General features: G+C 33.8%; 1 protein-coding gene across 1 annotated transcript; it reads left to right on the top strand.

Moving 5' to 3' along the window:
* Positions 1–2,474: 2,474 nt before the first annotated feature.
* LOC136216871 (uncharacterized) lies at positions 2,475–11,388 on the top strand. The gene is given in 14 exon segments (XM_066003418.1): positions 2,475–3,548; positions 4,007–4,088; positions 4,199–4,390; positions 5,585–5,649; positions 5,727–5,886; positions 6,251–6,490; positions 6,584–6,700; positions 6,908–7,096; positions 7,191–7,272; positions 7,385–8,286; positions 8,785–9,301; positions 9,437–9,490; positions 9,493–9,626; positions 10,628–11,388. Coding segments are annotated over 14 exon segments (4,209 nt in total). The 5' UTR covers positions 2,475–2,517; the 3' UTR covers positions 11,072–11,388.
* The last annotated feature ends 1,310 nt before the right edge of the window (positions 11,389–12,698 follow it).

Genomic DNA, 12,698 nt, shown 5'->3' with positions numbered 1-12,698 from the left:
ATCTTCACATGTCAATATCCAGTTAAGTGCTGAAAAAATAAGTACTGAATTTGAAGTGCTGAATATTATAAATGCTGAAAATGTTGAGTGATATAATTATTATAAAAATATTAGTTGATAATGTTTAACTTAAAATGTTAAGTTAAATATTTTGACTTACCAAAATAAGTGCTTTTTAACTTGATTTATTAATTTAAGTGGTGGAGAAATAATTGTTATCAAACGCATTTAAATTAAATAAGTGTTTAATATTTTAATTTAAGTCATTAAGTGGTTTATCAAACAAGGCCTTAATCTATATATTCATATGCTTTTGTGTATGTCTTTGATCGGATATATGACGATAACGTTGATTTTAATCGTCTATTTTCCATTCTCTAGTTCAACTAGAAGGAACTTGTCTCATTAAGATAAAAACCCTGCTTCCAAGAAAAAAATGTATAGAAATCCTAAAAAGTTAAGTATTCTTATAAATATTTGGTTTAAATACCTTATCAACCATAGGTGACTAAAGACCAAACATCCCTCCCATAGTATTAACAACCTCAACTAGCAATAGGGGCAAGTTGGGTTTTTAAGAAATATAATGGCAAGATAGAAATTAAAGCCAAATGGCAAAATAGTAATAAAAAGAGAGCAAAACAGTAGATTGTAGACTGAGAAGTGTATGAAAGCTTACAACTTGAAAAGGCGAAGGAAAAGGCTGCCAAGTTAGAAGAAGGTTCAAGCTTGCCTTTTCTCTCAATGAGTTTAGAAGAACTCGAAATTTATAGCGTGTATGATTGCCCAATGTGAATATTCTTTTGCTCCTGAACGCCAAAGCTTTGATTAGAAATCGTGTGTGGGGGATCGTAGGGAAGAATAATATGGAAGGGTCATGGCGAGAGTGGATTTGAGGAAGCTGGAAGGAGAAAGGGGAAGAGGAAACGACCATAGTAACTGTGTGGAGATGAAAATAACGTTTTGGGCAGAACATAAAAAAAGAATGAAAGGACATTGATAACCCCCATATAATACGACGTTTCGTTGAGTGTAAGGTGTCGAGGATATAAAACAAAATGATTACATTATATGAAAAAATGGAAAATGCATTGTATGTGCAGTTTATGTGCACAAAAGAGAGAACTTATTTAATAATTAGATCATGATAATAAAAATTAGTAAAAAAGGTAAAACACTATATAAGGAAAAGACTTAAAAACCTATAAATAAAGACTAATTAAATTAGATTAAATAGCGTTATCGAAAATTATGGATAAAATGTTGCATTCACTTTTTAAAATTCTAATATTGATTCTAAGATAAAAATAAGTAGCTTCGACGTCGCTTTCCAGCTATCATTCCCTCTTTTCCTCACCATTTTTTGGATCATTCGATCAACATATTCCTCACAAATTTAGATCTAGTCTCTCAGTCCTTCATCTTTCTTCGGCTGCTTTGATTTTCCTTTTTCGCTGACGTCAAATTTCAGATTACTGCTATCTTCCTTCTTCCTCCTTTTTTTTTCTTTATTTGTTAATGTTTTTTAGTTGGAATTCATATATTTTACCATATCTCTTAATCCGTTGAACTGCATCTATCTTTATAATTTTTTTCATGTCTACTTTTTCGAATTTAACAAGGACGGAAATGGTAAATCTTATCCATAAATCACTAAATTTACGTAGTTGCAAAAAAAAAAATTAAAAAAAAAACTATATTTTATACTAATATAAACCGAACCAAGTCTAATTTCAATTTCTTATGTCCAAAACCGGCCCACGTTCACGGACCATGAACTTTATTTAGGTATCTAGAACTATAGAAGTGGTTCTGGTTCGGGATTGGAAGATATAAATAGGTTGGGTTGAGCAAAATAACCGGTAACCGATTGCCAAACCGATAATCGAACCGAAATTTTAGTTGGGTTCGGTTATTTTAACATTTTGGTTCGGTTCAGTTTTAATTTTAGCTTAGTTTTGGTAATTGGTTATCGATTCGGCTACTGAAAAAATATATCGGTATAACTGATAACCGAACCGAACTTATTATATAAATATAAAAAATATAATTTTATTTTTATAAATATAAATAACTTATAAAATATAAAATGCAACCCCTAAAAAAATATACTTTTATCATTATATATATAAATTTTGGTTCATTAGGCTTTAATTTCTTCAATTGTAACTTTTATACAAGAGCATTATTTGAAAATAAATTAAACAAAAATATACAAAAATTAAAAAAAATTAAATATTATGAATTTTCGGTTATTCGGTCGATAACCAAAATCGAACCAAAAATTTCGGTTAAATAAAATTCGGCTACCAATCTTTTTCGGTTCGGTTCAGTTATAAAACTAACACAAAGTTCGGTTCGGTTAGTAACCGAACCGAACCTATGCTCACCCCTAAATGGGGCTAAAAGTTCTTTCCCGCTCAAATTAAATGCATCCCTCTAACCGGCAATCACTCTCTCCTGTTTGTAAAAATTACTCTGAAACACATTACAGAGGTTTTCAAATTCAAACAATCCATGACTACGGCCGCCGATACCGCCGATTGCAGTAGCGGCAGACACCCAGACCGATCATCGTCGTTAACCGATACAGAGATCATAAGCCTAGCCCAGCAAAGCCACCTTCATCCTTACTTTCTTTCTCCGTCATCTCACACTACTCTCCTTTCCTATCTCCACACCCGTTCTCGTTCTCCGACTGCTTCCGCCGCCGTCTCCGAGTACACACTCTCTCTTCTCTCTCTCATTTCTCTCTCTCCCAATAATCCTAACTTATCTTCTCTTCTTTCCTCTCTACTATCCGCCTACACTCAACTCTTCCTTTCATTGCAGATCCCTCACGATTGTAATTCTCTCAGAACTATCAATCTATTCGTTACTTTATTAAATTATGTTCATGTCAAGGATTTGGAGTCTATTGTTGATTCAATTGTCGCTGATTTGGCAAAATTAGTTGATTCTGAAGATACACAGATACTCGATATTCTTCCCGGTTGTTTTAGATGTTTGTGTGGTGAGAAAGGGAAGGAATGTGTGAACTTGATTTTGGATAGGGTTATTGAGAGTGCGTGGTCAAAAGGATTATTGGTGAGGATGGTTTTTCTTGCAAGAGATTTTTTGGGATTTTTTGATAAGGTAAGAGCGAAGGAATTTTTGGAGAAGGTTTTCAAGGGAATGAAGGGAGTGGACTTACAGGATTTGCCTTCGGTTTCATATCAGTTATTAGTTTTAGCTTCCAGAGGATTTAGTAAGATGGAGGTGATACAAGGGATTGTGAGATTTTTCGGCTTTGAGTTGGGATTGAAGGCAAGCTCCACTCTTAGGCAAGTTGAAGGGACAGTTTTGCTTCATATTAATTTTGCCGTGAAGCAGGACCCTTCTTTAGCAAAGGAGGTTATTGGTATAGTGAAATTGGATCCAAGAGCTCTTAATCATTTCACTGTAGCTATATTATTGTCTGTTGCAAGGGTTAGGAGGTTCAGTGACAACTCCATAGGCACTTTGAGAGCAGCATTGCTTACAGCTTATCGCGATTACAGGTTTTCAAGGTAAGGTGCAATGAGTTTTTGCCTATGTTTGCTCAGGTGTGGTATGGGAACCAAATACAACATTAATAATGTATATTGTAGAATAATTTGTCAACGCTTCTCATTGGAATTGAATGATTCTCATGTGTTGTTAATGTGGTCAATTCAAATTATTATCGAATGGTGAATTTCGAGTTATTTCAATTGTTTGTATGAATGGAGAATCATTTTAGATGTTTCATTTTAGGTCGTAGACATTGGAAAGTTGAGTGGTTGCTTGCACCTACATTCTGCAGTGATGGTTTAATGAACTTAATATGATAGAAAGCAACCTTGCACAATATAGTTCCCTTAATTCCAGTTTCGTAGTGTCTGTTAATTGTTACTTATTGTTGCTTTGCGATTATAATTTACTGCAAACATCTGCTCTTTCTACCTTCTAGTAATATCTTCGTTTGCAACTTCTCTTCATCTTTCAGAAACTGTTTGTGGTTACCAGATGATCTAAAGGAAGAGTATCTGCTAAATGTCCAAATTGCAGAGAAGGCTATACTAAGAGCTGTTAGTTTCTTTTGTCTTTTATCCCATCTGTTTGCACATGTATGTTTGCAGGTTGATGTACAGTTAGAGAAGTCGACTTTATTGCTTATTAAAGTCTACTTTGTCTTCAGATTAATGAAAGCAACTACGGAAGGGAGCACATAGTTCCTTCCATTGTGAAGTTTAGCTTTGCATTGTTAGAGTCATCGGAAGGGGCAAATCACGAAGAACTTTGCAATTTTAATGGCCTGTTGGGAGTTGAAGCGCTTAGTGTTCAGATACTGAAAACACTGTTTGAAGTCCATGATATGTCAAGAAATGAGGTTGTTATAACTTCATTAGTATGTTTACTTGATATGCTATATGTTGTTTGGTCAGAAGAGTCCTCCAAATATTTCGGTCTCAGATTAGGGTTAGTTTTCAATATTTTTAGAATAGGAATTATGAAAGAGAAGAGAGGGTAGGCTCATCTCAGTAATTGAAATAATTGAGCTTGAGAACCAAATGAATCAAAAGATTCATTTTGGTAGCGAAAGAGAAAAGGACACAGGACATGCGTGCTTGAGTTCACCACCTTACTCTGTATGCACATGCTTCTTATTTACTGGGGTTAGCTGGGTTACAAATGAACCGGTGCACCTTGAATGGCCTGCACAAGCAATACATTTCCATCAGTTTCGAATGAGAAATCTAGAATCATGTTTCATTATGTAGGTTTCAGAATTTTCTATGGTATTTTTTCTGGTTAAGACTCCATAAAAAAAAAAAAAAGCGGCCCGGTCGCACTACACATCCCCGCTGAGCGAGGGTCCGGGGAGGGGTCCCACCACAAAGGTGTACTGGGAGCAAGCCTTCCCCTGCCAATTTATTTGGCAAGAGGCCGCTCCTAAGACTCGAACCCGTGACCTCTTGGTCACACGACAACAACGTTTACCGTTGCGCCAAGGCTCCTAAGACTCCATCTAATACCAAAATTTAAAAGCATCAACTCATGTTTACTTAAACCACAGTAAGGTATCTTGCACTAGTATTACTTTGTTTTTTCTTTCGAAGTGGATGCACTATTCACTAACATATGAAGGCGTGATTTTTTGTAATTACAGCGTGCTATATTCATATCAATTTTCACCTTTTTTCTCTTTGATTTAATTAAGTCCCTTTACTATTGAAATACAACCTTTGTGATAGATAAAATCGTTGCTCAAATAGGAGAAGATTTTAGATGAGATGTGCCCATCATGAGTGCTTCAGTATTGTCTATGATTGAAGGTCCCAAATCAGAACACAAGTACTTGGCACATTTTTAGTAATTCAGATAGAGATCAGTTGTTTCTTTTTTATACTTGCAATTTACATATTCCAGGCTCCAATTGAAATATAAATTCTGCTTTTTCATTAAATTGTCCGCCTTTGAGTTTCTGAAGAATATGAAAGATCCATATAAATTTGCAATGTATGCTAGCATTCTTGAATGTAATGCCATGTACAGAAATAATGAATTTGCCAACATGTCCCAGATAATTGAACAGTGCAAGTTTCGCATCCTTTCTTTGAAGCCAGAACAAAGTATCCCAATTATAAGGTAACTGAATTTCTGTTAATTGTTTAATTTTATTTAAGTTTGATAAAACTCTGGCATTAAACTTTCTCCTTGTGCAGACTGCTTTGTTTTCTGGTTAAAAGTTATCCTTACCCCATGCTAGAACATGTTTCTCGTCTGAAGGAACTATTGGATTATTTCACTTTCATGCATGGGAATGTGTCTTCTTACCTTGTTGCTGCTCTAGTACCTCTCATCAAATTTAACCGTGATCTTCGGGTAAATGCTCTCCTGTACTAAATTATTCAAAATAGCTAAGAAAACAAACAATAATATTGAGGAAGTTAGCATTAAAAAACGGAAATATTCACTGTGTCTTCTATTCTTTCTCCTGGTAGAGTGTCAGTAACTGAACTAGGATAGAATATGATTTTTTTTTTTGAAAATTAAGAGTTTCACTAAATTTGTTGACAATTTTGTGTACATATATTTGTTTGCATCCAACAATCATGTAGCAGAGAGACTCAACTTTTGATTTATTGGTGTAAATAGAAAATCAGTTCTAAATAATCTTTAGTTAGTTGCTACTGGCTAGTTTTATTCAACTCAATAATAATATTTTCCTTGTTTTCTCAAAACACAGGATTACACCATCTTGGTTGTTCGTAAGGCCATGTTTCGACAAGAAGAGACAGTTCGCCTTGCAGCAACAAATGCTATTATTAGTGTTATACTGGCAGAAAAGCAATCCAATAGCTCTTTGGCTTTGCAAGATTCATCTAGCCAAGCAAGCAGCAGCCAGCAAGCTGAAATATTGGGCATCTATGGCGGAGGTCTCTTTCAAGAGTTGAGCTGTCTACTGCAGAGATGTTTTTATCAGCAGGTTACATCTTTATTTGCCAATGCACACGCCTTCTTTTTCTCCTATTGGCTATTTTGAAGACTGAACAAATACAGTATTTGAATTCCTATTCAGGCAAAAGTCAAGGAAGCCATGTATTATGGTCTTTTGAAGCTTGTCTTGGTGGATCCAGCAAGTGGGAGAGCTGCCTTTGATTTTCTCCTGCCTCACTTTGTGAGGTTTTTCAAGGAGGTAGTTCTTGGTCAGTTCATATTGGATTTGCTTTTATACATATATTATTAGACTGGAATTGCATATATTTGACCTTGTACTATCTCTAAAACTCAAAATCTGCCGGCAAAGGAAAACTGTACTTTGACTTTAAATGCAATCCAGTGTTTTAATGTGTGAGTTCAAGTAATTAAATTCTCAGCTTGGCATTAAATTGTTTATTAATAGGATGCTGACGTTCAACTTGGAATTAGTAGCTGTATTAAATCAGAGGGTGACAAGGTTGTTATTGAAGAGCCTCTAGACTGTCTTCTATCTTGTGTTTCTTGGATTTTACTCCTTCAACCGCATGATAAAGCTGATCATCCAGATTCTTCTTGGGCATGCTTTGGTTTCTCCCTTACTCAAGAGAATGAGGTAGATTATTGTTCTTGTAAAATTAAAATCACTTCATTGACATGGAAGATGAGACATGAAGGTCGACTCACATCATTAATGTTAATTCCTGTAGGCAGGAAGAAATTTGTCCAGTGAGTCATTCTCCAAGTCCCTATCAAAGATTCGGGAGTTCCTAAAGAAGCCAAGATTGGAAGGTTTGTGTTCTACCCTGCACTATCACACATTATACAATTGGAACTTGTCTGAGTTTCAGAAGCCTTAAACATTAAATATGTTTGAATGAAAGATCTTTTCATGTCAGATCAGACATTCTTAGTTCAACTCAGGATTCTGGTTCTTCGCCTGTAGAACAGGAGAAAAGAAAATGTTTTGCATTGGTTTTATCAGGAGTTATTGAGGTGGTCTTGAATATTATTGCCTCTGAGCTTGAGAAAGCGACAGACTTAAAGAGGATCAATCTCGAAAAGGAAATTCTTGAGCTGGTTAACTTTCATCATTCACTTGAAAAGTACACAAGTATAAAGAAGAGCTCTGGTGTCAAACGCGGGAATCCACTGGCTACTGCTCTCGATACGTTTACTAACAAATTGCCTCAAGAACGGATTCCTTTCTTGTCAACTTCAAGCCTCTGTCAGCTAATACGATCAGAAACAAATCAATACAATAATCAATGCTCTAAAGGTTTCAAAGCTTCCCAGAATAATAGCCAGTTGTCCTCAAGGGAGACATTGAATTGCTTCAAGACTATTTCCTTTGTCTTGAATAAATGCATTCATCACATAAGATCCTACCCTATGGGAAGAAAGGAAGATCCTGTGAAGACTTTAGTCTATGGGGATATCAAACAAATGGGGTGTCCTTTGCTGAATCTGATTTGCCTGCTTAGCTCAGGTGTTAAATGCACAACAAGTCAGAAGAAAGAAACAAAGGGAAAAAAAGATTTTGAAGACAGAAGGGAGCATCTTCGTCTAGCCTTATTATGCTTGAAGGAATTAGTTACAATTAGTTCAAAGAATAATTCACTTTCATCTGGCTTGCTTGAAGATTTATTATCAGTCTGCACCTTTGAGTATGAATTGGATGAAGAATGCGAAGACGTTTCCAAGGTTGATGATCAACAGATAAGAATCAAAGTGTCATTTCTTGTCAAATTTTTGAAGCCACTGTTCAAAGATCTTCTTGCAAAGTCATTTTTTCATGAAATTGAGGTAAAAGCATCATCCCATGCCTCAATATGCAATTTTAGAAAGTAATTCTTTTGAGCTAAATTTTATCAAGGAATAAGTACAAAAATGAACCTCGTTGTTTTGCACATTTGCAAAGACATCCCTGTAGTTTAAAAGTTTGCAAATAGGGATCTGAGATTTCATCCATTTGTAAAGACAAACATTTTCACTAAAAATCATTAGTAATCAAGAAGACTTTTTGTCATTTTATCAAAAAATTCTGTTTTTTTATATGTTAGGAGGGGGGACAAAACAACCGCTGAAATTATGTTGTAAATGTTTGCTATGTACGTAAATTTGGACAATCAATGTTAGTGAAATATTTGTCTTTGCACATGAAGCAAACCCCATACTTGCATTTGCAAACTTTCAAACCACAAAACGTCTCTTTAAATGTACGAAACCACAAAATTTATTTTTATGCTTTTCCTTTTATTAATTCAAAAATATACCATTTGAAGTGTTATTTGGGATTCTCAGATTGTTTGTGATATGATGGCCATAATTGGTGATAAACTGCCGTCCAGATGGAGGAGCTTTAATGGATCCTGGTGCATTCATACCTGCAAAAGCAATGGCATAAAAGATCCGAAAGCTGCAAGAAGCGTTGCCGAACTTGCTATTTCTCTAAGCTCTGCACCAGATGATTTAGTTGTGGCTCAATACATGGCTAAGGAGCTGTTAGATGTCATTGGATATGCTGAAAAAGATCTGAAGCGGAAGAAGCCATCAGAGGTGTCTGAACTATACCCCATAATAAACAAGTCAACAAGTACTGCTATCAGTTCTTGCATACTGAAACTAATCGAAGAAGTCATTGTGGATATGGATTGGTCAGTAAAAAAACTAAAGACATCCTTTCTGGCGGAGCAGAAAAGTATTTGTTTTACTCAGAATGGAGAACATGCTTCTGGATTTGCAGCTGAGGATAATCTTTACTTGAGGGCTGAGGCAGTGGTCAAAGTATTATCATCTTTCGTTCTGATGAACCTTAACGGTAATTAAACAAATTCCTGAATAGATTAATCCGATGCATCTCTTACACTTTCATGTATTTGGAGTGTTAAAATGGATTATCGTGTCATGTGATCGGTATATTTCATTTGATTATACATGATATAAATGTATGCAGATACACAAGCAGAGCACTTCCTGAGATTGAATGCAAAGTTGTACAAGCATTTGGCTCACTTTCAAGGCTGAGGATTGCTCCCAAGGGATGGAAACAACTTTTGCCTAGTCCAACTTTTCAGGGGCTTGTTGAATCAACCTGCAAAGAGCTTACAGCTCCTCTTTATAAATTTATTGCAGAGATGCAAACGGTATTGTCCTCATCTCCTCCATTATGACTTGTTCTTTTTCGGATAAAATATATTCATGGAGTCTTAAGGTAATACAATTACTAACATTAGAGTCCCTAAACGTTATTTCTTGATATAAAAATTCTTGAAGTTTACATTAACGCTCCAAATCAACAAAAATCCATAAAATAAATTAGGAAAAAAAACATTTTGAGGCCCTTAATCATTCTGATTTTAGTGGATTGAGTATCTTTTATTTCAACACATTAATCCCTTATCTCTTATTTTTGGTCACATTAAGCCTATGACGATCAGAAAAGTCGGATTTGAACATAAAACTCGGTTACCAGAGCCTTATTCATTTCATTTACATTCGAAATTTGTATTTTTAACAGTTCGAAAACAGGTTTTATGCGGCTGTAGAGAAACTGTAAAAAAAACTTATTTTGAACCGTTAAAGATACGCTTTTAGACACAAATAAAACGAGTAACAATTTTTTAACTGAATTAGATGTTCACAGTTAACTAATTTGGCAAGCAAAGCTAACGTGACAAAATATAAATGATTAGGGATCTGTTGAAATAAAATATCAAGGACTCGATCCACCGAGATCGGAATGATAATCGAATTCAAGATACTTTTTGCCAAAAAAATTAACAAAATGATAATCTGGACAGGTTTGACTGCATGATTGACTCTCTTTTCTTTTATGTCACCATAAATTTTGGTTAAATGCCTTTTTACTCTCATCATTTGGTTAATTTTTTAACGGAATTTTATTGACTTGGACTTTAATAAAACAGTAACCTAAAGTTCAAATGATTTTTAGGATTTTTATGTTAAGAAATGAAAATTTAAAGGTCATAATGTTAATAACGCTATCGTTCAAGTGTCATGAATGTAATTTACCTATTTTTAATCTGTTATCCCTTGCATTGGCATTTGGCATCATTTATATGCCTACTTTTTCTGTAAAAAAAAAAAAAAGTTGTTCATGGATGCCATTGAACTGAACTTGCAGAAACAACAAGAAAATCCTAATACCAGAGGCATGATCAACAAGATAAAAAGAGAGAACAAATACATTCCGGATCTTATCTTCCAAATAGAAGATTATGAGAAGTTCCTCATCCGGTTAAGCAAGGTAAGCAAAGTCAATTTACTTAAGTATGCAAAACGTAGCACCTCCAGGGATTTCAAAATATTAGATCCTAATAACATTAAACAAGATGCTCCAATTCCAAATCCTGGAGGACACAACAACAGCGAAGCTGCTGCTGCTGATGTTGTTAGTGTGGAGGAGAGATCACAGGAAGAATCTGAAAACAATGTTGAAAATGACGAAGATAATGTTTTATCACCTGAAAGTGATAGTTTAGTTGCAGAGGATTCTGACAGTGAAAAGCCTGGTGGCAAGAGAATGAAGAGGGATAGAGTTGTGCTGGACTCTGATGAAGAGGTATAATAAAAAGATATAAATCTGTATATGTTGTATTTATTTTTTCTTTCTTAGCTGAGTTTTGGTTAAAAGTAATTACAGTCACTAAAGTAGAGGGTATTTACATTGTTAGTTGTTAAAGTCATTTTTGAGACAATAAAGTCGTTACAATAACCCATGTGTCTTAGTTAGAGTTTAAGAACAAGACCGTCTGAACTGTCTAGGTGCTCAAAATTGAGAATCCCTTCCAATTTTTCCTGCCTAGACTCCATGAGCGTTTTTTGACCCTTGTTGTTTTTTGATCGTCTTGAAGCTGTGTCTAGGCCGTCTGAAAGCCGCTGAGTGGCCATCAAAACAAAAAATCTTTTTTTATTATTATTTTGATTTTTTTGTTGTACTATAATTCACTTAACATTGTCATATAATTTTTTTTTGCGTGTGTATATAATTGAAATCATAATTTTCAATTAATATATTACTTAAACAATATTATGTCAGTCATTATAATTGTATTTGAAGGGGCATTCCCAAGGTTTTTTTTTTTTTTTTTTTTGTGGATGCCCTTCAAAGTTGGATTCTTATTGAATTCGGCCATAGTAACTAGGTTTATAAAAAGATGTGTTACTTTAACGATTTTTTTAGAATGAATGATTTTATCATCTTAAAACTGACTTTATTGAACATCAGTATAAATATTTAAGATCATTTCTAATATTTGATGCGGACTTTTTTTAATAAATTTTATTTTATTAAATTATTAATTTTAATGGTTAAACTTTATAATCAATCAATCATAAAGGATCCATCAATCACAAGATATCCACCAATTAATTAAACTCTATTATATTATTTTAGAAATTAAAAATATATTATAAAAATAGTTAAAACGCCTAATAAACTGAGTGATTCATAAATATTTAATATATTAAGTCCACTTCAATGGAATAAAGTTTAATGAAAGAATATAAGTGATTTGTTAGCGATTATGATTGCTTTGACCAGTGATGTGAATTTAGGAGATGTTTGGTTGCTTTTTTATTGCTCCTGTTTGCATTTTTACGAAGTGTTTGGTTAGACATATTCCGTTTATAAACTTAAAAGTTGTTTTTTTACAAAAGCAGAGAATTTATGTATTTTTTAGAAAAACAACATTTTTAAACAGTAAATAATAAAGCGTAACAAATCTAAATAGGCTTTTAGCGTCTGTTTTTTTGAAAGATTGAGAAACTTTGAACTAACTGTTATAAAATGATGTTATTACGAGCTTCCACGTGGAGATTTGAATCACCTCCTAGCCACTCCTAAATAATTTAAATTTAAAAAGAATCATATTAATTAATGGGTTTCGATATTTACAGCCCTTAGGGCTGTAAATAAAACCCAAAAATTCCTATTATTAGTGTTCATTTAGTTTTTCAATACATAAAATTTATTGATATTTAAATGCATATATTCATAATAGATTGTTATATTTCCAATACAAATAAATACTTATTTTAAAATTAAAATTCTCTTTTTTATTGTTATATGTGAATAATTAATGCTTATATACAACCCCAATGAGTAGTTAATTGCATGTTTTAAGAGGAAAAGACTAATTTAATAGTTGTCAAATTAGGTGAAGGTTTCATTCATAATCATCATCATATAATAC

Source organism: Euphorbia lathyris, chromosome 2, assembly GCF_963576675.1.
Source record: "Euphorbia lathyris chromosome 2, ddEupLath1.1, whole genome shotgun sequence".
Classification (NCBI taxonomy): Eukaryota; Viridiplantae; Streptophyta; class Magnoliopsida; order Malpighiales; family Euphorbiaceae; genus Euphorbia; species Euphorbia lathyris.
The sequence above is the reverse complement of the archived record's forward strand: the minus strand, read 5'-3'. Positions and strand labels throughout refer to the sequence as shown.